Genomic DNA, 26066 nt, shown 5'->3' with positions numbered 1-26066 from the left:
CTTTTGGCTGGTGCCGTGGAGGGGTTCTTGAGAACCGACAGGCCCTCCTCCCAGATGTCATCGATCAGAGGCACCAGGATGACAGTCTTCCTCTTGGCCTCCCGGCGCTGATAGAGGAAACCTTCCTTTTTCTGCTCCTCCGGGCAGAGCTGGAACAATTCGGACGCCCTGGCGATCATGGCGTGGAATGAGCCAATCCTAGGAGACCCGTTCCGTCGTCGTCACACTCAGAACCCGTCGTCGAGCCCATCGCACCGTCATCTCCCGACTCGTGGGAGGATGAGGAGGGAACTGTGGGCCTTACGGGGGCGAGTGGAGGAGATGGTTGGGTCCTCCGTCGTTTGTTCTGAGGACTTCCCGACGGGCCAGGTTGCGGGTCCTCCGGTCTGGGCCGTGGTAATCTCGTCCTTATCTCAGAGCATAAGGACTGGATCGCCGACAAAATGGCCGCCGAGCTATCCTAAGGCCTAGGTTCCGGCTGCGCCAAAAGGGAAGGCTCCCCCTCACTTCTTCCATCATGGTGGCCATGACGATGGGCTGAAAAGAGGATTCCCTCCTTGGCGGCAGGGAAACTCTAGTCCCGGAGGCAGTCTCTGCTGGCGGGGTCTCTGCCGGCTTGGCCAGAGTCGCCGCGATCGCCTCGATAGAGGCCTTTGCCTGCTGGGTAGGGGCCTTCACCACCTTAGGTGCGTCCCGGGCCTTCTCCTTAGGGGGAGGGGCGACGCCTCGCTCCCCCTCTTCCGAGATCGGACGGGGCTTCTCCCGAAGCTTACCCGGGGTCTCGGACTTCCTCTTCCCCGAACCGGAGCGCTGGCTCGTGGTTGACGGTGCCGGGGAAGGCGAACCCTGCCTGGCGACCTAAGAGCCCGACCTTTCGGTGCTCCCAGAGCCAGCAGACTCGCGCGCTTGGCCTGGTGTTGGGCCCCCGTCGCCGAGGCGCCCGCACAGGACTTAGAAGCCTGCTCGGACCCTTTCTTCTTCTTCTCACCCGTTGAGCCCTTCTCCAACCAGCTGGCGAGACGGGATCGACGGTCCCTCGTGGTCCGCTCCGACAAGTTCTTGCAGAACTGGCAGTCCTCCTCTACATGAGACCCGTCCCCATGAAGACAGTAGAGGCATCGCGAATGTTCGTCCTCTTTAAACACATTCTGCAGCCCGCATCCAGGGCAGCTGCGAAACAGCTTGGGTCCGGGTGACGAACTCGCGTCCTGGGCCATCTCGAAGTAGGCCGCAAATCTTCTGGAATCCTCCAAGAAGTTGATTCGACGAAATCTTCACCCTTGAGGGGCGTAGGAAAATCCTGCAATGGGTAGCCGTTAACAGGAGTAGAAATGGTGGAGCTTGAGGCTCAATTAACCGAAAAAATGTGAAAATTCACCAGAAAAAGCGCAAAAAACGCAGTAAAAGCTCGAGAGCTAAGCACGAGGACTCCCAACACTTGAACGTGCGGTAAAAATCTAAAGATGGCTGCCAGAGGCGGGGCTTAGGGAGAGGGCAGTCATTGGCTGTGGTCAGTATGACGCAGAGATCAGTGATTGGTTACTACTACGAAAGACAGATCAGAAACAAAACTGATACTGATATTTCTTTACCGAGGATTCCCAGCCTGACGACGGGGAATATTCATGAGCATGTGAATCCATGCCAGACCCCATGCTGGAGAAACAGGGGTGTCAACCCTGCGGGATTTCCGACCTAAAAAAACCCTGAAACCATAAGAAGGTCAAGGGTTTGACAGAGATCTCTGTGTCCTGAAAGGAGGTTTAACCAGGACAGACAAGGACTTGGCGTTCTGAGTGCTGTCCTTAGTTTTGGTCAACTTCACGTCTGTTGTAGAGTGAAAGAGCTCCTTGCCATCAAAAGGCACCCCCTTGGAGAACTTGGTGGCGTGCAGCCAAGCTTGACGAGAGGTATTCACACCAAGCATAAGGCCCCGGGCCGAGGTGCGACATGGTGCGCTGCAGCCTCCAGAAGATCCTGTGCCAAGACCTTGGCGTCCGACAAACCGGCTTTGAAATATTCCAATTTTTTAGCAGGAATAAACTCCTCAAACTCTGACAGACCTTTCCACATTTTCATATCCCCCCCCCCCCCCCCCAACACCAGTTCTGCATTGGCTTGATGCAGCTGCAGAGCTGAGTTAGCGAAAATCTTCCTCCCAAGGGAGTCGAGGAGCTTATCCTCTTTGTCCAGAACCTGTGTAGCCGTCAAAGAAGAGGATAAGGCAGGTCTGGATTGCAAAGTGGCTGCCGCCACTACTGTGGAGGAGGGGGGCAGACACGACGCTAAGGCCACCTCTTCCGAAGAATGGAGCCTGTAACTCGCGTCAATCTTCTTGTTGACAAACAGTCCAGAGTGTGGCTTCTCCCAAACTTTACGGACTTCGGCCAAAACATCTTTCTGCAAGAACAAGCTGGTACGCTCCGAAGGAGATAAGGTAAACGCCCTCGGAAGCAAGCCCTTCTGCAGATCGGGTGTCTCAGGTACTGGAACATCTAACAGACACATCATGTCCAGCACCCGGTCATGAAAAGCTCTGACAGAGCAGGGCTGATCTTCGCTGTCCTGATGGCGCTGTACATCATCCGACAGGTCCTGATCAGGTTGAGTCACATCCGGCACCACAATAGCCTTGTCCACTGGGGACAATGGAGGTAGGGGAGGAAGAGATGGGGAAGGTCCAGCCGGTAAAGGCGGCGGAGGCACAGGCATCACAGCCGGGACCGTGAGTCCAGGCGGGCATATCTCCCTGAATAAGCCTCAAAAATATTCCTTCATGTGGTCGGAACGCATCAGTTTTTGAAACTTGCTGAAAAAGGCATCCTCCGCCGATGATTTAGGTGTGACAGGAGGCGGCCTCATGTGCGGAGTAATTCCAGGGGTGTAAGGGAGAGGGTTGCCAAGAGGGCCCTTCCCCACTGTTGTCTACATAAATCAAGGGCGCCGATGCCGCAGGAAGCGAGACATTGTGCGGTAGAGGCATCCGAGCGTTCCAGTCAAACTGGACGAAAGGGATGTGCACAAGGAAACCGATGTTCACCTGAAAAAGCACCCCCTACACCTAGGGCCGATGGCGTAGTTGTATCCAAAATGGCCGCTGTGGTCTTGGCGGGAACGGCTGCCATTTTGTCGGCACCCGAGGAGAATTGCGACGTGTGGAAGTGAAGCAGGAATCCCCACAGGTGGGTCAGGGGTCTTCATTTTAGCCTGAACACAAGGAACCTCGGCCGAGCCGGTACTGTGTGGCCTAGAATGTTTCTGTGACATCGTAACAGCCAAACTAGCCTTCAAAAGGAAGGCCCTCAGCACTGCCGGTAACAGAGGGATTACGATACAAAACCTCACTGCGTGCCCCCTCAACAGATCTGGGGCCTCCGCAAGAGCGGGAACGATGAGGAACACACCTCACCGACAAGACCTTAACAGGTCTCTCAGAACTGTTGGTCACCTTAGCCTCTAAATGACGGGCCTCGGACCAGAGTCCGGTAATAGCCTCTTCACGAGGGGCCTCAAACTTTTGTTCGGTGTCAACAACCTCAACTGAGGTCCCAGGGCATACCCCCGTGATTTTATGGGAAGCTCCAACCAAGGAGACCTCAAAACAAGCTCCGGTACCCGATGCCTCAGTAGAACTGGGCCCACAAACAGCCCCCACAGGAGGGGCCTCGGAATGTAATCCGGTGTCAATAGGCCCCTTACGGATGCCCTCGGAGAAAAAACTGGTAGAATTCTTAAGCCTGGAAGGAACCGCAGGGCTAGCCCCAGTAATAGAGCTATTGACGATCCTCCCGGACCGGGAAGACCACGGGAAGGAGTCCCCCATCCAGGCTTCCCTAAAAATGAAAGAACTCACCGGGCGTTTCTTTTTTTCATCAATGGAAGTTTGAAAATGCACCAGGGGAGTACGATGAAACACCTCCTCCCACCGCTTCAAACGACGTTGAAGCGCCAGGACAGAAAGGGAGTCGCAATAAAAGCACGAGTCCCACCGGTTGTCCGGACCCAACCACTAAGCACAGAGGATGGGGATCCGCCCATGCGAAGCGTCGCTGTCAAGAACAACAATTTGGAAAGTCTAGCTGAAACGGCATAGACGGACTACCACGCGACCGCTAAGCCAGGGCAAGAGAGTAGTAACTGGAAGGAAAAAAAATCTTCTGAAGATGCAAGTGCGTCCACTATTTACAAGCTGATCAGAGGTGGGAGAAAGATAATGGACCAGAGGCATAAGCAAGCATGGGGATCCATTTTTGATGAACCTCTGAGCAAGAATCAATGGAAGGTCATCAGCATGCAAACCCGATACATTTCCTTAAATTGTCGATACAGGCTGATTCAGTTCAAATTCATTCACCAAGCTTATTATTCCCCTATTGCCCTCAGTAGGTTCCCCTCCCCCATCCCCCCAGAGGTCTTCCAAATGTAAAGGTGTGGAATGCCGGATGTCGATTTGTTTCATATCGATTGGCTCCGTTTGTGCATTAGGCCCTTTTGGTCCAGTATTGAAGAGGCGATGATTGCTATGCTGCCCTCACCCCCGGATTTACTTCCCGGAACTCTGGCTATTGGCGCTGATAGAATGGGGTACCTGCACCGAAAAGAAACTATCAAGTATGGCCTCGGTACTGGCTATGTACCTGGTGGGTAAAAAATGGGGAAGATCCAATTCGCCCACCTTCTCAGCATGGCTGGAACTCACGAGCATAACTGAGCAGAGAGAGCAGATATGCTTCTTCTATTCCAGTTGCAAGCCACCCCTTTGACTGTTGGTCCCCTACGAAGCAATATATGGCAGATTTGTCTACTTCGGTGCTGACTCCTCCCATTTTCCGAGTTGGTGAAGGAGTACATGTGGTCGGTGGCTGCCTGGGACCCTTTGGAACTATTCTTGTCGAAGACCTAGGCTGAACTTCAATGTGGATTGAGGAGTGATATTGGCGATTAGACTTTTTTTTGCATACTTCTGGATGTAGGGCTTGTGATGTGGGGGGTTTGAGGAGAATGGGGGCTAAAGGTGATCTGTTGTATTTGTATGTTTTGTTGGTTGAAATTCAACAAACAAAAGCTTTAAAAAACTGCAACCCATTTGCAAACACTTATACCCTCCACAAATGTCAGGTTTACTGTTGTAATTGGTTATCAATGTGGCGCGTGTGGAATGTTCCGTGTTCAGGAATCAACATTCCACACAGGCCAGTTGGATTTCTGCTGTCTCCGCTGGCGGTGCCTGCTCCGGGGGTCCAGTGAATAAAGAAGTTATACACTTACCTTGTGTCTACTTACTTCACTGGCGATGAGGCTGGACCCCCGTCCCCACGCGTGCGGGTGTTAGAGTTTTGGCAGCCCCAACCCGGATAGCAGCAGCAGCGTGGAAACGCTTCAGAGCCTGATCGGGTCAACGATCATCCGAGGCCCGGGACTGCGGCAGTCCGCCAGGTCCTTGTAGTGTGCTGCCCCCAGGAAAGGGGGGGGGGGCAGCAGCTCTGTGCAGCGCAAGTCTTTCCTGCCGTATCCTGCCGGTAGACCACGGCAAACCGCCAGGTCTGTGTAGGTGGGCGGCCCCCAGGAAGGGGTGAGCGCGCTAGGACTGCGACCACAGACGCGACCGTTGCTGCCGCAGGGTGCAGCCTGCCCCTGCTACAAGCGGTCCGTGGGCGTGGCTGCAGGCTGTTTCTGGTAGCGCTATTGGTTCCGGAGGCCCCAGGAAGGGTAGGGTGGCCCCGGGGGCATGGCCTGCGGAGCCCCGGAAGGAAGCCTTCATAAAGTTTATTCGTCTGCACAGTGCTGCAGGCGGGATCAGGGGAGGTCCCACTGACACGTGGTGCGGCCCCTGGGGGCGTGGCTGATGGAGGCTTGAAGGGAAATCTTTGAACGGGACATTGCCACGCCTCTGCATGACAGAGGGTGGGGCTGGCATCAATGTTCAGCCGCGGACACAGTCCTCCCTACGGATGTCGGTGGCAAATGTTGCTTTGACTCTGGTGTCTCGGTTCTTGTGTGAACGAACTCGACACCCATGGTTGATTGTTCTTGGGTGAGCTGTGCACGACCTCAGGTGTAATCCACATTCCAGCAGGTGAGCGGATGTGCGTTTGCTGCAAAGTGACAGTTGCTGAACAAGAGAGGGGTGCATTGTGTAATTGTGCACTGTAATTGACCTTGTGAATTCTGTGCCATAAACATGCTGCATACTGTGGCCAGGCCCCCACCTGCCTTCTTGCCGAATCCTGGTGAGCCGACCGCCCCTTGGGACCAGTGGGTTGACTCGTTTAAGGTGTATTTGAGGGCAGCTGGTGGTGCCAAGTTCAATGGTGACGAGAAAGAGGCAGCCTTGCTGAACTGCATTGGCACTGAAGGATTGAGGGTATTCCGACACTTGCCTGGTGAGGATGTAACAGTTCCTGGCAGCGGGGAAGGAGAAAGAATAGTGAGTGTGTATGAGACTGCATTAAGAAAGCTGGAAGTTCCCTTTGGAAAAAGGATTAATGTGGTACTAGAGCGATACAAGTTTTTTTCCAGGGCACAAGGTTCAGGGGAGTGTATTGATGCTTATGTGAATGCATTACGTGCTCTAATGGCTACTTGTAGGTTTTCGGGGAAGTTAGATGAATACATTAGAGACCAAATAATGATGCAAACAAGCAGCCAGAAGATTAGGGAAAGACTCTAGATAGAAAATGATCCGTCACTCGAAAAAGTGCTGGAGATTGCCTGAGCGATTGAAGCCTCCAGGACAAGTGTGCAAATTGTCACTGAAGGAGAGAATTCCAGGGATGGAGGTCAAGCTGTTTTGCCCCGGAATAGGGGCTGGGGAGTGGAAAATAACAAAACTGGGGAGAAGAATGGTAATCAAAAAGGGAAGAATTTTGCAAGAAATGTGGTTGGTCAAGCCATTCTTCTGACTCGATGGTGTGCCCTGCGGGTAGTGTAGAATGCTGATGGTGCAAGCGCTTTGGACATTATGCCCGCGTGTGTAAATTTAATGTGGCGGCCAATATGGCATCTGAAGAGTGTGCTTTACTGCGAGAAATTACGTCTGTCAACAAGCCAGAGCAAGGTGTGATTCTGCATGTTGAGGGGATGGATCGCAAGAGCCTGTGGGTTTCAGTGCTGGTGGATGATCATCCTTTGAAAATGTTGGTTGACTCGGGGTCGCCATATACTTTGGTGGCTCCAGAGGTGTATGTGGAAAAATTGGGTAAAGAGATTTCGACTTTGCACGCGCCCGATATTAACCCCAGTGCTTACGGACAGGATCCCATTGAAGTTTTGGGTTATGGTTGGTCCAATTTCAAATTCAAGGGCCGACAGGCCACTGGTAAATTATATTTGTCACGCAAGGGTACGAGTATCTTGGGTTGGGCGGAACAAGCGGCTTTGGGCATAGAGATACGCCCGGGGAAGGAGGTTCCTGTACTTGGCATTATGGACATGGGGTGGTGGGGAGTGCAGTCATTTGACAGCCGATTCTCTCAAGGCGGAGTTCCCTGAAGTGTTTTCCGATACCTTGGGTAAACTCAAAGGGTTCTCTCATCGCATTATTTTGAAGAGGGGTGCTGTACCCAAGGTGCACAGAGTGAGAGGTGTCCCAGTTCTGGCGAGGGAGGGCTTAAAAGGGGAGTTGAACAAAATGGAGAATGCAGTGATCATTGAACCTATTGAGTCTGAGTGGTTATTTCCTGTGGTTTTGGTTAGAAAGGTGGATGGGAATATCAGGATGTGTCTGGACCTCCGAGAATTGAATTCAAGTATTTGGGTTGATCGCCATCCATTGCCAAAGATCAATGAACTGCTGTTGACCCTGGGTAGGGCTATGCGTTTTTCCACGTTTGACTTGTCAGCAGCATACCACCAGATTGATTTGCACATTGATTCCAGACCGCTTACTTCATTTGTGACTCCTTTTGGGGCATATCGCTTTTGTAGCATGCCTTTCAGGCTGGCATCGGCGTCAGCTGTGTTCCAACGTTTGATGCAAGAGGAGGAGCATGATGTCAGGGTTCGGGATGTGATGAACATTTTGAAGGAAAAAGGTCTTACTGTGAAACTGTCAAAGTGTCAGGTTGGGGTGGATAAAGTGACATATCTAGGTCACACTCTTAGTGCGGGAGGGGTCAGTCCAAAGGTTGGATTGGTTCAGGTGATAAAAGATGCCCAGGTTCCAATCAACAAGGATCAGTTGCGAGCGTTTCTAGGTTTAGCGGAATATTACATTAAATTCATACCTAATTATTTTTAGAAGACTGTAGCCATGAGGGCTTTGATGAAGAAATCCGCCAAGTTTGTGTGCTCTGATAAGTGTGGTGAGGAATTCTATGCAGTGAAGAGAGATGTGGAGAATGCCCCATGTTTAAGGTCTTTTGATCCTAAATGCAAAACCTTGCTTACTGTGGATGCCAGCGAGGTAGGTTTGGGGGTGGTTTTGGAGCAATTGTGTGAAGGGAAGCAGAAACCCATGGCATTTGCATCCAGGACGTTGAAAGAAGCTGAAAGTAGATACTCTGTGATCGAGATGGAGGCTTTGGTGGTGGCTTGGGCCTCGAAACATTTCAGAACGTTCCTGTGGGGCATCCCATATGTTGTTAGGACAGACCATAAACCTTTGGTGCAGGTGTTTTCCACTCGGGGTGTTGTAGCTCTATCTCCAAGGATAGCTAGGTGGTCTGTTGAGCTGCAAGAATACAACTTCACCATGCAATATGTTCTGGGGAAACAGAATGTTGTAGCGGACTGTCTGTCCCGTTTGCCTGCATGTGAGCGTGCTGGGTGCTATGAAGATGAGGTTAAGAAAGAGGAGGAGTTGCAGGAATATCAGGTTGCTTGTAGTGTTCCTGTTGTTGATCAGTCTGTTTGGGACACAGGAAGCGGCGCTGATGAAGAGCTGAGATGGATTAAAGAAGGTCTCAGCAAGGGTTGGGAAGCGGTTAAGAATAGACCGGAAAGTAGAGGTTATGCCCAAGTGCTAGACGAGTTAGCCGAAGGCACATGGGGTATATCTAGAGGAGCAAAGTTGGTGCCGCCGGTCAGTTGAAGGGATAGAATTGTGGAATTGGCCAATGTGGGACATCTAGGCCGTTCTTTGACCAAGAGGAGATTGCGGGAGGAGTATTGGTGGCCCTCCATGGATCGTGATGTTGAGGCTGTGGTGAAGGAGTGCCATGCATGTGCTACCAGTGATAAGAGCAAGGTGGTACATCCCCAGCCAGTACATCCTGTCGAAATTCCTAGGGAGGTCTGGTCTAAGGTGGCTTTAGATATCATGGGTGTTTGCAGCCAGAATGCAGGTCTTTGTTAGTTCTGGTAGATTACACGTCCAGGTGGATTGAGGTGGCGGCATTTGGGAGAGTTACCACCGATTGTGTCATTGCTTTCTTGAAAAGGGTTTTTGACAGGGAAGGGATACCGGCTAGTTTGGTCACAGATAATGGCGTGCAGTTTACTTCTAGGGCCATGAAAGAATTTCTGGGACAGTGTGGGGTAGAGCACCATCGCATGGCTTTGTATAATCCTAATGCTAATGGCCTGGTGGCAAGGGCGAATGGCACCATCAAAGGTGCAATACAATTGGCCCTGGCGAATGGACTGGATTGGCAGGAGGTTGCGTCTGTGTATTTGGCAGCATATAGTAGAACCCTGTCGGTTTCCACCGGGAGGTCACCCTTCGAACTTATGAGGGGAAGAAAACCTGGCACCACTCTCAGGACATTGGCGTTGGGGGGTTGGCGGTCCGTTTGAGTTGAAACTGGAAAATATTCATCGCAAGGTTTTGGCACGCCAGGAGGCTGCGAGATTCTCTCAAGGGAATAGGAAGGAGTTGCAAGTGGCGGTAGGTGACGTGGTTTGCATAAAAAATCCCAGATTTGTTCAGAAAGGTGGAAGCACATTTTTACCAGCCAGGAGGGTGGTCAAAGTTGGCAAGGGTCACGTACGGTTGGAAGATGGATCGACCTGGAGCAAAAGACGTGTAGCAGTCTCTGGAGGGAGAGAGGTTGAGGCCAATGAAGTTGAGGAAGGTGATGCGTTTGATTTTGATCCTGTGAGAGTGGATGATGGTGGGGACAGAGAAGTTGGCAGAGGTATGAGTGAGGTAACTGTGGACCAGGCTGGGGATCGTCAGTATCCACTGGAGGGAGAGCGTGTTAATGTGGGACGTCCTATTAGACGTTGTGGACCCCCTGTAAAACTTAGAGACTATGTGTGTTAGTACGTTCTGGATTGATGTATGCATTTGTCAAATGTTGCCATGGTAGCACCCTTTAATTATCAACAACTTATTTCAATTGGTGATTCCAATGCTGCGCTTCTGTTACTTTATGCTCATTGCATTTCGTTTTCACATTGCATTTGGTTTTATTTGCATAGCTATTGGTATTCTACATTGATATGTTATTTCTTTTCTTTGCATTATTGTGTTAGGGAAGAGGATATGTTGTAATTGGTTATACATGTGGAATGTTGTTCCGTGTTCAGGAATCAACATTCCACATGGGCCAGTTGGATTTCTGCTGTCTCCGGTGGCGGTGCCTGCTCCGGGGGTCCAGTGAATAAAGTTACTTACCTTGTGTCTACTTCATTTACCCTTCAAATCTTGCTGACAGAAGCAGGACACATGTTTTACTTGCTCCATGGTAGCTTAAATAACTGAAGAAGACATTATACTACTGTCAATTTCATACATTTGTTACTATCGCTCCCTACTTGTTTTCTCCAACAGACGGACCACAGCTGCACAACCCAACCTGGATTCTTGGAGCCTCGCCAGTCACAAGCACTCCCTTTTAATTGAAGCAGTGTTTTAACTTGTCATATCAGGTCATTCATCGATACATTTTTCCATCCTCTAAGCAAGCTTACTACGGATTACTTGGCAACAGCACCAAAGTTATTTTCAGCATGCACAGAGCACAAAGCTAACTCAAGAGAAAGACAATGTGAACTCCTGCAGTAATGCATATTAACACAAACTAGCCAGCAACCACCAGATAGAACTGTTCAGGCAGAACCAACCAACCAACACGAGTATTCGCTTTGAATGCAATGAGTCGTGAACATTACCTGGCACGATCGGAACTGGTTAACCAACAGTGTGCATCGCTGCGGGTCCTTCCTTCCATCTAGGCTATCCAATTCTGCAGCTACTTGGTTTAGCTCTTCGTCTGCATAGTAGAACTGGGCAAGAAGCTGAGGGTCGGTCCTCTGCCAAGAAAATAAACCAACCTTATTAGCCTTCATAAAGCACCATTGTAGTCTTCAGAGAAAACAGTTCTATTTTCATTATTCTGGTAAACAGAATGAGGCCAAGTGACACAGGCATTACTTGTTGACTATGGCGTTTGTTTATTAATTGGTAGGGCACACCAAACCCTTAGGTAACTGGGCGCAGCAGAGTGCAAAGGATACTTAAAGCTTAGTTACACATGAGAGTACAGACATAAATACATAGCATAATCGGCAGATCACGTGAAGTTGATACATACAGGAGTACAAGAATCGGGATACCAGGGTACAAGCAAGAGCGGGAGAAGGTACAGAGGCAAGTGAATGTTAGTCATACTGGTCGTTGGAGCGTAGCCAGATAAGAGTATTACATCTAAAGCTGTAGTAGGACTGGTCTACTCCAAGATCAAGTGCATTCCAGTACTGGGTAGCTTTTACCTGGAAACTATTTCCGCCTGTTTTTTGTTTTTTATACCTGAATCTAGGTATCTGTAGGCCAGGGGAGTTAGCCGCTCTGGAGGGGTGAATTGATGTTCTTCTAACTATTCTCGCAGTAGGGTAAGGGGGAGCTGTGTTATTGAGGCACTTGAAAGTTAGCTAGACTGTTTAAAGTATGATCCTGCAGCTTATTTTTAGCCAGTGTTGATCTCTTATCATATTGGATACATGTTCTCTAGAAGGTAAGTTCTGGGCTGCTCTGAGGGCGTTATTTGACAGTGTCTGGATTTTGTTAGTGATTTATTTGTTGGCTCCCAGGTATAGGGCATTGAAATAATCTAGTTTGAATAGTATTGGGGCACTGGCGAGCATAATTCAGCTGGATTGTGTTAGGAATGGTCTACATGATTTAATAAGTTTACAGGTATAGGTGGTAGATGATGCCTGGGAGTTTACCTGTTTTTTCAAGGTTAGGGTGGAGTCAAGGTAAAATCCTAACGTTTTCACTTCTTTAGCTACTGTGATTATATTGCCATCGATATTGAAAGCAGAGTAGTTGGTGTCTAGTTTTGCTTAAGTTCATAGAAGAGCCAAGGATCAGGAATTCTGTTTCATCGTCATTCAGGCAGAGGAAGTGGGCTGCCATCCATGCCTGAATGAGGAGGTATATTTCATTTACCAAGGCTGTATCAGAGACAAAGTTGCCCGAAACGGGAATGAGGATCTGGGTGTCATCTGTGTAATTTGTGTGGGTGACACCTAGTCTGTCCAATTTGTTAAATAGGGGCTTGGTAAAGAACAAGTTACTCTCTTACCTGGTAACATTCTTTCGATGGGATGGTCCGACGTCGTATTCCATATCTATGACAGTAATCACCACAGCTGCGCTGCTTCGGAAAATCTTTCGCGTCTGCGTCCTGCGTTGATGACGTCGATACGCTGCCCTCGAGGACCTCCTCCGACGTCACTGGATGTTATAAGTAGGACGCACGACGCCCGTAACCTCAGTTGTAGTTTTTTCCCAGAAGGTGTGGCACCAGTCTTCTGCCAGTCTGACCACACAAAACCTTGCGGAAACGTAAGCTGCAATCGCATAAGAAATTCTGTAGCGGGGAAGGCAGGGAGGGACTTATATGGAATACGTCATCGGACCATCCCATCAAAAGAACGTTACCAGGTAAGAGAGTAACTTGTTCTTAGAGGGGATTGGGTCCTCCGACGTATTCCATATCTATGACAGACTCCCAAAGCAGTACAAATGCAAGGTGTTGGGAAAAGAATTTAGAATACAGAAATTTAGAATGCCCAATCAAATTGCGGAGCAAAGGATCGTCTTGCCAAAGTGCAGATCCTGCCCACGGATGGAATCGAGGGAGTAGGGACGTAAAAAAGTATGGACCGAAAGCCCAGGTGGCTGCATCACAGATGTTACGAATAGGAACACCCCTCTGTAGGGCAGTAGAGGCAGCCATACCCCTGGTAGAATGGGCCCGCAAGCCGACCGGTGGGTCCTTACCCGCCAAGCGTTAACATTCAGAAGTTGCCAGAATAATCCAGCAAGACAAAGTCTGCTTAGTCACAGCTTGTCCCAAACACTTTCCAGCGTAACCAATGAAGAGTTGATCGTCCACTCTGACCCGGGACATGCGTAAAATATAAAAGCTTAAAGCTCTCCAAGGATCGAGCCTATGGAGCCTCTCCTCTTCCTTACCAGGATGCGGAGGAGGATAAAATGCCGGAAGAATAACCTTCTGGCCTAAATGAAATTCCGACACCACCTCAGGAAGAAAGGAAATACAGTGAAGGGTGGCTTAACTGAAAGTGCCTGTAACTCACTCACTCTGCGAGCAGAAGTGACCGCAACCAAAAATACAGTTTTAAGAGTCAACAGCCTCAAAGGGCACGAATGCAAAGGGTCAAACGGAGCACCCATCAGAAACTTGAGGACAAGGTTCAAATCCCAACCGGGCACCTGGCAAGGTGACGAGGGAACACATTAGTGAGCCCTTTTAGAAACTGAGAAATTAAAGGGACTTTAAAATAAGACCACTCTTCAGACGAGCGCTTAAATATGGTACCGGTACCCGCTTGCAAGCCCCTGTGGGCTAAAGAAAGCAAAAAAGACCGAACCACAGGAATGTCACATGAAAACTGATCCACATTCTTAACCCTGCACCAGTCGCAGAACTTTCTCCAACTGCAACGGTACAGGGACTTTGTTGCGGGCCTTCTGGCCGAAAGCAACACCTCCATCACATCTTCAGGGAGGTCCCAATCCTTATACCTCAACCTTTCAGAAACGAAGTGTGAAGGTTGAGGGATCTGACCTCTGGTTGGACAACCTGAACCCCCCCCTCCCGTGAGAGCAGATCGTCTCGGTAGGGAAGACGACGTGGAGGGCAGATGGACAAGTCGAGAAGGTCTGGGTACCACGTCCTCCGGACCCATGCCGAAGCAATGACGATCATCTGGGAACCGAACCTCCGTAACCTCCGCAGTACTTGCGGAATGACGGGGACTGGAGGAAACGCGTACAGCAGTGGGAAGGACCACTCCACCACAAACGCGTCTCCTAAGGCTCGTTTTGGAGGAAATTCCTGCGAGCAGAACCTCTCGCACTTCCGGTTGACACTGGAGGCGATCCACTTGAGGGGTCCCCTAAAGGGCGAAGATCTCCAGGAGAATCTCCTGAGTCAACTCCCACTCGTGGGAAATCACGCTCTGCCTGCGCAGAGCGTCCGCCGTCTCGTTTTCGTCTCCCGCCAGATGAACTGCCGAGATCGAAACTTCCTGCTGGATTGCCCAGAACCAGAGCTGCATCGCCTCCTTGCACAGAGGAAGTGACACTGCACCCCCTTTTTGTTGAGGTAGTGCATGGCCACTATGTTGTCCGTCAGGATCTGGACATTCTTTCCTCGCACAGTCGGCAGAAAAGCCATCAGGGGCAAGCCTGACGGCCATCAGCTCCAACAGATTGATATGGAGTCTGGACTCCAACGGAGACCAACCACCGCTGACTGTCAACTCGTTGGCAGGAGCTCCCCATCCCGTGGGGGATGCGCCCGTCACGATCGCCACCTCTGGCCAGGGTAGCCAAAATGGAGCCCACTTCATCAGATTGCCTTCGACGGCCCACCGCAGAAGGTCCTGGGCGACCGAGGACGGCACCTGAACAGGGTCCGACATCCTGCCGGAGGACCGAGACCACTGGAGCTTGAGTGCCCATTACAAAGATCTCATCCGCAACCTGGCCTCCAGAAGAATGCAGGATGCCATGAGGCCGAGCAATCTCAAGAACCCGAACGCTGGGAGACTCTGGGCATGCTGAAACTTGTGCACCATCTGCTGAATGTGATGAGCCCTCACCTGGGGAGGAAAACACTGCCGCAGGGACGTGTCGAGCAATGTTCCGATGTACTGGAGCCTCTGAGTTGGCGTCAAGTGGGACTTCTTTTGAGGGAGAAGCCCAGCTTGTGGAGGGAGTGGCAGGTGACTGACAGATGATCTAGGACTTGCTCGGGAGAGCGAGCCCTGATCAACCAATCGTCCAGGTAGGGGTAGACGTGAATCCCCCCTTCTAAAATGCACTGCCACCACTACCATGAGCTTGGTGAAGACCCTCGGGCGGAGGTCAATCCGAACGGCAGGACCCGAAACAAAGTGTGAGTCACCAACCGCGAACCTCAAGTACTTCTTGTGCTTTGGATGGATCGCCACATGAAAATAAGTGTCTTTGAGGTCGAGAGACACCAACCAGTCCTGAGGTTGAAAGGCCTGGAGGACTTGAGAAAGAGTAACCATCTTGAACCTGTCCTTCCTGAGGAGTTTGTTCAAACTGCGCAAGTCCATGATGGGTCTCAATCCCCAGTCTTTCTTGGAAATCAAAAAAAAAGGGGAATACTATCCCTCGTTTCTCTCCACTGCAGGCACCAGTTCTATGGCTCCTTTCTCCAGCAGGGCTTGAACCTCCTGCACAAGGAGCGGATCCGGACTCTGCAACGAGAGATTCCCCAGTGGATTGTCGCGAGACCTCTGCCGAAAGGGAAGACAGTAGCCGTGGGCTATGATCTCCAGAACCCACACATCTGAAGTAATGGCACGCCACTCTACAAGATGCTGCGCCAGCCTTCCCCCAACTGGCGAACCATTGGACATGGCCTCATGACTTAGCTGAAGCGGCGTTGCCCGAAAGGATGAGTAATAACGAAAGGAACCTCCCCTCCATTGCTGTCCCTTAGGACGAAAAGGCAGAGGTTGGCGAACTGCAGCGCCCAACGACTTTGCTGCAGCTTTGGAGGTCTGCAACCTCTCAAGGCTCTCGTCAGCCTTGCTGCCAAAAAGATTTTCACCGTCAAAGGTCATGTTGAGGAGCCGGGCCTGCACATCAGGAGCAAACCCCAACTTCCGCAACCACGCAAACCTGCGTATTACGGTGCTCGCCGCCATGGACCGGCTGACGCAATCTGCCATGTCCAAACTCGACTGAACGGCGTCACACATGGTGTCCTTGCCATCCTGGACCATAGCAATAAAATCATCCCATTCGTCCCCTTCGGGAATATGTTCAGCCGCTAAGGAAAAACAGTTCCACAGAGTTTGCATGAAACGTGACAAGGAACATACGGAGTTGGCCGCCTGAAGAGCCATACCCCTGAAGAAAACACTTTCTTTGCCCAACCATCAAAACGCTCGTCGTCCCTATCAGGAGGGATGGTAGGATATGACGCCTGCTTTGCTGGGGTCGTAGCCGCCTGCACCACCAAACTCTCCAGAGTGGGGTGCTTGATCAAGTAGCAGGGGTCGCTACTGACTGGGCGGTATTTCCACGGTAAAGACTTGCCCACTGCTGGGAAACCCTCTGGAGCAGTCCAAGCCGCCACCACCCTCCTCTGTAGAGCCATATGGAACGGCAGTACCGGGTCAGTTGGTGGACCTTGGTCGAGGACATCCGTGAGGTCATAGATGCCAACTAACCGAGACCACTAACAATTTCCTCCTCCGCATACACCTCTCAAACTCCAAACCAAACAACCACAAACCTCCAGCACAACAAACTGCACAAACTTCACCACACTGCAACAACAAAACAATAAAACACAGACCTGCACATCAGTACACGACGACTACCGGCCGCATACACCCCAGGCCCAGCCGACGGACCCACCGGGCTGAGGCTGCCAACAGTACATCACTGCTCTCTTGCACTTTTCCAACCTCCACCCACTAACTCACCCACCCTCCCTCCCTCCCTCTTTCAGAGCCGCCAGAGCGCCAGGGGACCACTCCGGTGGTGATAGTGTGCGGTAAAAATGTCCTTTAACATCAACATCCTGTAGAAAATCCCTGGGGGAGCAGACCACCCCAAGTACTCGGTGATCCTACACATAAGGCGCAGGTACGAGTCGTCGGCATGGGGCCAGGCTCAGGCCTACAAAACTCCAACTCCGGAGAGGTGTCCAGACCACTGGCGTTGTGCAGGGACTGACGCAGGTCCTCAATCTGGCTATGGCCCGAGAGAATCTCATCTGGCACCGTATCAGGAACCATGCCATCATCAGAGCCCTCATCCACCTCCGAAATGTACTCAAGATGGTGCAAAGTGGGCACAGAATGGAGAACAAAGCCATGTTTGACCTTGGCCAGAGCCTTTCTAGGGGGTTCCACCGTGCCCCGGGTTACCCCCTTCGAAACAGCCTCATAAGGCATCAAGTGAATCGGCGTGGACGCCGAATGCGGCGCCAACAGCATCGACACAGGCCTCGAGGGCGGAGCCCCGAGCGTGTCCCTCGACGACCTTGGCACCACAGGCATCGACGTCTTCCTCGAAGGCATCACAGGCTCACGCGGTCTCGAGCGTGTCGAGGACCAGGACCTGGAATGGGCACGACTTGAACGATTCCCCTTGTCCAAGCGGGACCGCTCCCGCGAATCGTGATGACCACCCGAGCCCGAAGGCGTACGAGCGGTGTCTCTAGTCCGATCACAACCGACCCCACTCAGAGGCGTGGATGGACCAGTGCCCTGCGATTCGAGAATCGCTAGCATTTTCTTACCGAAGGAAGCCCATTCCTCTGGCGTCGCATGGTTGGTGGGATAAGCGACCCGCCGACGGGCGGAGTGCTCGGATGAGGAAGGCGACCGATGAGTGCCCTTCCGGGAGTGCCTCGAAGAGGCAGAGGAGTGGCGGGACACACTCCGGGACCGACACCCACTGGACTTCTGACGACGATGCGGAGAGTCGCCCCTCGAAAGTCCCGTGGACCTTGACTTCTGGGGCTTGGACACCTTACCGACTGACAGTTTCTTCTTGTGCTCCCGCAAGGCTTTGGACGTAAGCGACTGGCAGTCGACACAATCATCCGTGTCATGGGCCTCACCGAGGCACCAGAGGCAGGTGTCGTGCGAGTCCGTCACCGACAGCTTGGACCCGCAGTCACCGCACATCTTGAAGCCCGGACGCGGGGTGGAAGAAGAGGTAGACATCTCGAAGGACTTTTACTACACAAACTAACAGGTTCGAAGAACCGAAAGAACAGAAACTCCAAAAGAGTCGAGGCGCGCCGAGATCTCCGAAGCGAACATGTTCACGAAAAAAACATAAGGAACAAGTTACTTACCTGTAACTGTTGTTCTCCAGCATGGGTCTGGCATGGATTCACATGCTCATGAATATTCCCCGTCATCAGGCTGGGAATCCTCGGTAAAAATAAAATCGGTATCAGTTTCGTTTCTGATCTGTCTTTCGTAATAGTAACCAATCACTTATCTCTGCGTCATACTGACCACAGCCAATGACTGCCATCTCCCTAAACCCCGCCTCTGGCAGCCATCTTCAGATTTGGTAGCACGTGAAGTGGCAGTATGACCAAGTGAAGAGCCGCAGAGGGGTAGGCGGGAGGGTTCGCATGTGAATCCATGCCAGACCCATGCTGGAGAACAACAGTTACAGGTAAGTAACTTGTAACTTCTCCAGCATGGGGTCTGGCATGGATTCACACGCTCATGAATAAAAGAATACATAGCCGTACACACATGCACAACCACGGGAGGTGGCAAAGGCTCAACATTAAGCATTACATCCAAAACTCACCATTAAGCAATTTTTACCTCCTCACCAGGCTCACCTTAGGCGAACAGGTTGCGCAGCACTGCTTGGCCAACTCTGGACTCCTCCCTGGAATCCCGATCGACGCAGTAGAATTTCGTGAAGGTGTGCGTCGACCTCCACATAGCAGCCCTGCAGATGTCCAGCAAGGGGCACACCAGATAGGAACGCCTTGGTAGCTGCGATCGCTCTGGTGGAATGGGCTTTCGGACGGCCAGGCAGCGGTCGGTTTGCCAACCGATGACAGTACATGATACAGCCGGAGAGCCATCTGGAAATGGAAGCCTTCGAGAGAGCCTTCCCCTGATTGACAGGTCCAAAGTTCACAAAAAGTTGTGACGTCTTCCGAAAACTCTTCATGCGGTCCACGTAGAACTTCAGCGCTCTAGCCACATCCAGCGAGTGCAAAGTCCTTTCAGCCGGCGACGAAGGGAAGAAAACAGGCAACACCAAGGGTTCGTTGAGGTGGAAGTCCCACGGCACCTTGGGCATGAAGGAGGGGTGCGTCCTGAACACTACCCTTGTGTCGTGAAAAGTCAAGGACGGGGGCTTGCAGGAAAGGGCCTAGATCTTTCCCACCCGTCGTGCGGAGGTGATGGCCACAAGAAACACTCTTTTCCACGACAAGAACTTCAACGGAGCTGAATGCAGAGGCTCGAACGGAGGTCCCATGAGCTTGGTCAGCACCACGTTGAGCTCCCACGCCGGGGCCTTCACCGGCAGGAACGATCTGAACAGTCCCTTCATGAATTCTTTCACCAGACGATGAGACCACAAAGACGTCCGTCCCGTGGTTCTGGTGTATCGGGAGATCGCAGCAAGATGAATCTTGATGGAAGCGTGCGCCAGCCCAGCCTTGGCCAGTGTCAGCAGGTACGGCAGTACTTGGAGCCGTAATCCGTAGAGGGTTAATCTTCTGTGCTTGGCACCAGACAGAGAACCTCTTCCATTTGTGTCCGTAGCATTTAAGAGTTGAGGACGCCCTGGCCTTTGCAAGAACCTCTCTGCAGTCGGCCGGTATGTCGTAACCTCCAAACTCTAACGCTGCAGGAGCCAGGCCTGCAAGTTCAGTGACTTCAGGTCGTGATGGAGGATGGCGCCTCCTTCCCTGTAGAGAAAATCCGCGTCCATTGGCAGCTTGATTGACGGGGACGCTGACAAGTCCAGAAGGTCCGGGAACCATATCTGCCTCGGCCACGCAGGTGCGAAGAGGATCATCCTGCACCGTGACCTCTTGAGCTGGTTGATGAGCTGGATCAGCAGCGGCAATGGAGGGAACGCATATAGGAACAGGCCCTCCCAGGGGAACGAGAAAGCATCGGCCATGCTCCTCGGCTGGGGAAACCTGCTGGCTAACCTCCGGCACTTGGAGTTCGTCGCCGTCGCGAACAGATCGATCTGGGGTGTGCCCCACCGTCGGAAGAGGCGGTCCACTAGATCCTGCCGTAGTTCCCACTCGTGGCACGATCGCAGCTCTCTGCTGAGCGAGTCGGCGATGGTGTTTTTTATCCCTGCCAGATGAAACGGCACCAGAAACATCCCTTTAGCGATGGTCCAATGCCACAGATCCTGAGCCTCTTTGGACAGGGCTGGGGATCTGGTACAGCCCTGCTTCCTGATGTAGAACATGGTGGTGGTGTTGTCGGTGAAGATCCTCACCACCTTGCCCAGGTCCATGAGTAGTTGGACGGTCCTCGCCGTGTGCTCCGCAGCGAGCTCCTTTGTCTTTGCTCGGAAGAGCCAGTCATCCAGGTAGGGGTAGACGTGGATCCCCTCCAGGCGCAGCCGCGCCGCCACCGGTGCGAGGCACTTGGTGAACACCCTGGGTGTCGACCTCAATCCGAAGGGAAGGGCTCTGAACTGATAGTGACGCCCTTGGATCACGAATCTGAGAAACTTTCGGTGTCCCTTTAGGATGGGGATATGGAAGTAGGCATCCTCCAAATCCAACGACGACAGGAAATTGCCCTCCTCCAGTTGACCCAGGACGTGCTGGAGGGTGACCATCCGGAACTTCTGTGCCTTGATGAATTTGTTCAGTCGTCGTAGGTCCAGGATGGGACGCCATCCTCCCATCATCTTCTTCACGAGAAAGTATCTTGAGTAAACTCCGGAGCCTCGAAACCTCTTTGGGACGAGCTCGATGGCGCCTTTCTTGAGCATCGCCTTTACCTCCAAGAGAAGTTGAGGGATGTGATGTTCCTTCCTGGCCACGGGGGGGACGCGTGGGCACTTCTTTAGAAACTCAAGCGCGTGACCCTGGGCCAGGGCGTCCAGCACCCAACAGTCGGTGGAGATGGACTCCCACACGCTGACGAAGCTCGCCAGCCGGCCTCCTACCGGGGTGCTTCGGTGGGGACCCGACCCCACGGCCGGTTCAATCCTGCTTCGACGAGGCTTTGCCACCTTGTCCTCCTTGACAACGATGGCGGGGTCCGCCCGACTTGCCTCGTCCCCTGTAGGCTTCCTGTGACGACGAACGGGCCGCTTGACGATGGGTGGAAAATCCACCACCGGAACCTTTGGAGGCACCCTGCTTGCCTCCGCCGCTCCGAAAGGGCGGCCGTCGTTGCTGGAGAACACCAAGAGCCCGGGCCGTCTCTGTGTCCGTCTTGATGGCTTGTAGGGAATCGTCCACTGTTTTCCCAAACAGGTTGCTCCCGTCGAACGGCATGTCCAAGACTCTGGTCTGCACGTCCTGATAGAAGTCAATATCCTTGAGCCATCCACGCCATCTAAGGCACACGCCGTTGCCCAACTGGCAAAATCCAGTGTCAGCGATGTCCGTCGCTATCGTAATGGCATGGTCCGACGCCACTTCTCCTTCCTGCAGGATCTCTAGGGCCTCCGCCCTCTTGTCTGGTAAGAAGTCCAGCAGGGGGGCGATATTGTACCACAACTCCCTGTCGTAGCGGGCTACGATAGCCAAGGCGTTGGCAGCCTTAATCGTCGTCGCTGCCGATGAGATGGCTCTGCGTCCCATCGTGTCAAATTTCTTTCCCTCGCTGTCCGGCGGGGAGGTTGACGTAGAGGCCGAGGTCCCCCCGCTTTCTTCATGGCCGCCACGGAGACGACCGAGTCCGGGGTCGGCTGTGCCCGAAGGCACAAGGGGGCCGCGTCCGGGACCCGGTACTTCTTCGATCCCTTCTCGCAGGTGTTGTGGATGGGTTCTTGAGGAGGGCGAGACCCTCATCCCAGATATCGTCCAGTAGAGGTACAGTGAGGACCGTCTTCCTCTTGGTCTTGCGCCGTTGATGAAGGAAACCTTCCTTCTCTTCCGGGCAGAGCTGGAAAAGCTCGGATGCCCTGGCGATCATGGCATGAAACGACCCAATCTCGTCGGGCGGGGAAGCCCGGGGAGGAGGTGACGACGGGAGATCCTCGTTGTAAACCTCGTCGTCTGTGCCCGTCGCGGCCGTGTCAGTCCCCATATCATCCCCACGGGTCGTGGACGGGGAGGAGGGCTGAGCAGGGCGCAATGGTTGAAAAGGAGGTGGAGGATGAATCCTCCTTCTCTTAGGAGTAGGGCTCCCAGAAGGGCCTGACTCCGGGTGCCCCGTCGGGAGAGGTTCCTCCATTGGTGGTAACGGCAATCTCATCCTTATCTCCGAGCTTAAGGACTGTATAGCCAACAAAATGGCCGCCGAGTTGTCTTGCGGCACTGGTTGAGGGGAGTCCAACGGGCGGTCAGGAGCCCCGATGGCACCCTCGACGTTCTCGTCGTCTCCTACGTCGGGGTCCCTCCCGATGGGCTGGTCTTCTTCCATGCCAACGCCGTGGTTTAAGACTTCGATCAGCTCCTCCTCAGAGGTTGAGGCTGAATCCACGACGACCTCCTGCCCCCCCTTTTTCTTCTCCGGAGGTTTCACAGGGGTCCTGTCGATGGGCCTGAAAGAGGACTCCCTCTGCGGTGGCAGGGAGACTCTGGGCCCCGAGGTCGCCACCACTGGTGTAGCCTCCACAGGCTGAGCCAGGGCCACCGCGACTGTCTCGATAGAGGCCTTGGCCGGGTGGATTAAGGCTTTCACCACCTTAGGTGCGCTCACCGCCTTCTCCTTGGGGGGAGGGTCACCGCCTCGCTCCCCCTCCGATGGGGCCTTCGAGCTCGACCGGGGTCTCTCCAGGAGCTTCGCCGGGTGCTCGGCCTTCCTCTTACCCGAGCCAGAGCGTTGGCTCGTGGTTGATGGCGCCGGGGAGGATGCGCCCTGCCAGGTGCCCGTAGAGCCCGACCGTTCGGCGCTCCCGGTGCCAGCGCACTTGCGGTGCTTTGCCTTCTGTTGGACCCCCGTCGCCGGGGCGCCCTCAAAGGTCTTAGGAGACCGCTCTGACTTCTTCTTCTTCTCGCCTGACGGGCTCTTCCCTTCCAGCCAGTTGGCGAGACGCAGATGGTGGTCCTTCATGGTCCGCTCCGACATATTGCCGCAAAACGCACAGTCCTTCTCCACGTGCGTCTTGTCCTCATGCAGGCAGTAGAGGCAAAGGGAGTGTTCGTCCTCCTTAAAGACATTCTGAAGCTGGCATCCAGGGCAGACCCTGAACAGCTTTCCGGGCGTTGAGCTTCCCTTCTCCTGGGCCATGATCGAGATGGGCCTGAGAAACTTCGGGAGTCCTCCAAAAGCGTGGCTCGACGAAATCTTCACCCTTGAGGGGCGTAGAAGAATCCGACACGGGTCCCCGTTGATCGGATAAAGAAATGGTGGAGCATGAGGCTCTTTTGACCGAAAAAGAGAAAATGTTCCTAAGAAAAAGCGCAAAAAAAGCACTAAAGCTCAAGAGCAATAGCACGAGGATCCCAACACTTGAACGTGCGGTAAAAATCTGAAGATGGCTGCCAGAGGCGGGGCTTAGGGAGATGGCAGTCATTGGCTGTGGTCAGTATGACGCAGAGATCAGTGATTGGTTACTACTACGAAAGACAGATCAGAAACGAAACTGATACTGATTTTTCTTTACCGAGGATTCCCAGCCTGACGACGGGGAATATTCATAAGCATGTGAATCCATGCCAGACCCCATGCTGGAGAATTGAGGCTACGGGCGTCGTGCGTCCTACTTATAACATCCAGTGACGTCGGCCGTCGGAGGATGTCCTCGAGGGTGGCATATCGACGTCATCGACACAGGATGCAGACGCCAAAAGGTTTTCCGAAGCAGCACAGCTGTGGCGATTACGGTCATAGATATGGAATACGTCGGAGAACCCAATCCCCTCAAATATATTATACATAGTTGGCGAGACACAGGAGCCTTGTGGAACACCCCATGCTGACTGGAATGGGTCCGCCGATGCCAATGCGGAGAAACTCTCATTGTTCTATTGTCAAGGAATAACTGGACCCAAGTTATGGCTTTGTTCGAGAAGTGGGCAGCAGATGCTAGGTGTTTACATAAAACTGCATGGTCCACCAGGTCAAAGGCTGCCGACAGGTTGAGAAGGAGCAGCATGGCAGTGTTTCCTTTGTCGCAGAGCTCATCAATTTGTGTCTTGAGGTCAATTAAGGCAGTCTTCCTACCATGTTGTGGTCTGAAGCCAGATTGGGGGGAGCCCAGGAGCTGGTTGGCTTGAAGATAGAGTAGCCCATCTACAAATTCAGAACTATCAATTATCTTGAGAAGGTTTGTTTCTTGAGAAGAGGTAAAACCCATGACTCTTAAATTACTTGGGACAGTATTAGTTGAGAAGGAAGCATTAATTCATTTTGAGATGAAGTGGGCAAAGTCTCTTGTAGCATCCTTTAGTAGTTGGGCATGGCAATTTGTCACCCTTGCAATTAGAAGGCTTCAGAGATGCGATAATTATTTCTGTGTCCTGGAAGGAAACTTTGGTGAATTTGAACGGCGCTGGACTGGGCGTGTCCTTAGTAGGGCTGGTCAGTGGCATCTCAGTAGGAGAGAAGGAAGCTTTTTTTTGGCAATTTTAATTTGAAGTGTGGTTATTTTATTGGTTAGGGCATTCTGTTTAAAAATCCCATTGATTTCGTGTACCCTAGCTACCTACCTACCCTGTTGACACCCATCTTTTACACTTTTTCCGCTCCACCGGGCCCACCTCAACAATGTCATTTGGAACCAGCACCCAGATGCAATTGCCACTATACAAGACTCCACAATTAACACAAGTATGACCAATGTGTAGGACAAAGGTTTTTCAAAGCCTAAGCCTTTAAAGCTGAGCTGAAAAATCTACCATCGAGGGAAAAGTCTGACAAGGGACGCAATAAGAAATTACAAACAAGGGGTGGGGGCACTGGGGGGCCTAGGCAATGGACTTGGGCTTCAATTAGAAAAAGGAAGTATATACCTGGATGAGAATTTCACCAAAACAAAAAATGATTAGTGGCATCAGAACGTTTGATGAAAGCATACATAGAAGCCTATGTAGAAGCCTTACAAACGTCTAACAAAGTGATGCTCCCTAGAAGGACAGTGGTTCTTTTTGGTAGACACGGTATGGAAGCACTGAATTATAAATCCAAGGTGGTATATGATGCAATAGCAAATCAACTTCGACAGTCTTCATTCAACACTTTCCTATGGTCCATCTACCAAAGAAGCATTATGTAACAAAGTGATTGAAAAGCTGTATTTTTGGCCTCTATTGGGGTATGGACATGGAACCGTGAGAAGACCACTGGCAAGGGCACGAATTGCTTGAAATAAAATCTCATGTTAAGACAGTCCATACACCCAAAACAACTACCAGCTGCATAAAAAAAACTAGCGTGTACACACAAATATCTGCTGCCGACAAATAAGACATGGGAACCGTAAAACCCAATGTATTACAACTTTGATCACCACGGCCAGAGTTGTGAAATGTTCTTTTCTTCATCCAAGTGGAAACTAATCAAGTTCTTCTTTCTGGAAGCTTTGTAATGTTCTGCTTAGATTATGCTGAAGACCACCATTTAACACAGAGCGGGTATGCAGACAGGGAGAACACTCTGGAGGTAAAATGAGCCTTGATGCTGGCATAAACTGCCAACCACTACTTGGAGTGAGGCTAATTCATGCAGAATGTATGAAACACATACCAGCATAAAACCCCTTGGCGTGATCAACAGCACTAAACGGAACTTAATGTATTCTTGACACTGATGGCCCAGGCATGCCATTGGGAGCTTATAGTGGAATGAATATTAAGATCATGGGTGCTCTCAATCAGTGATCCACATTACAAAAGGCGTCCTCCATACAGAGTTAATGATCTGCAGTAAACATGTAGGCTCCATCACCAGGACTTGCTTCTCAGGCCCAAAGCATTTGCTGATGCAAGAGGACAGCCTGCACACTGGCCAAGTTGATT

The 26066-nt window shown here is 52.0% G+C and overlaps 1 protein-coding gene across 3 annotated transcripts in view; it reads right to left on the bottom strand.

Moving 5' to 3' along the window:
* ZFYVE28 (zinc finger FYVE-type containing 28) overlaps positions 1 to 26066 on the bottom strand; it is an 881464-nt gene that overhangs the window by 674287 nt on the left and 181111 nt on the right. For all 3 annotated transcript variants that reach the window (XM_069632121.1, XM_069632123.1, XM_069632122.1), the window contains exon 2: positions 11056 to 11196. In XM_069632121.1, coding sequence (XP_069488222.1) covers positions 11056 to 11196 — 141 coding nt within the window. The remainder of the gene's footprint in view (positions 1 to 11055; positions 11197 to 26066) is intronic.

Source organism: Ambystoma mexicanum, chromosome 6q (genome assembly GCF_040938575.1).
Source record: "Ambystoma mexicanum isolate Mex_15411 chromosome 6q, UKY_AmexF1_1, whole genome shotgun sequence".
NCBI lineage: Eukaryota > Metazoa > Chordata > Amphibia > Caudata > Ambystomatidae > Ambystoma > Ambystoma mexicanum.
Note: the sequence above shows the minus strand (reverse complement) of the source record. Positions and strands in the feature narration are given on the sequence as shown.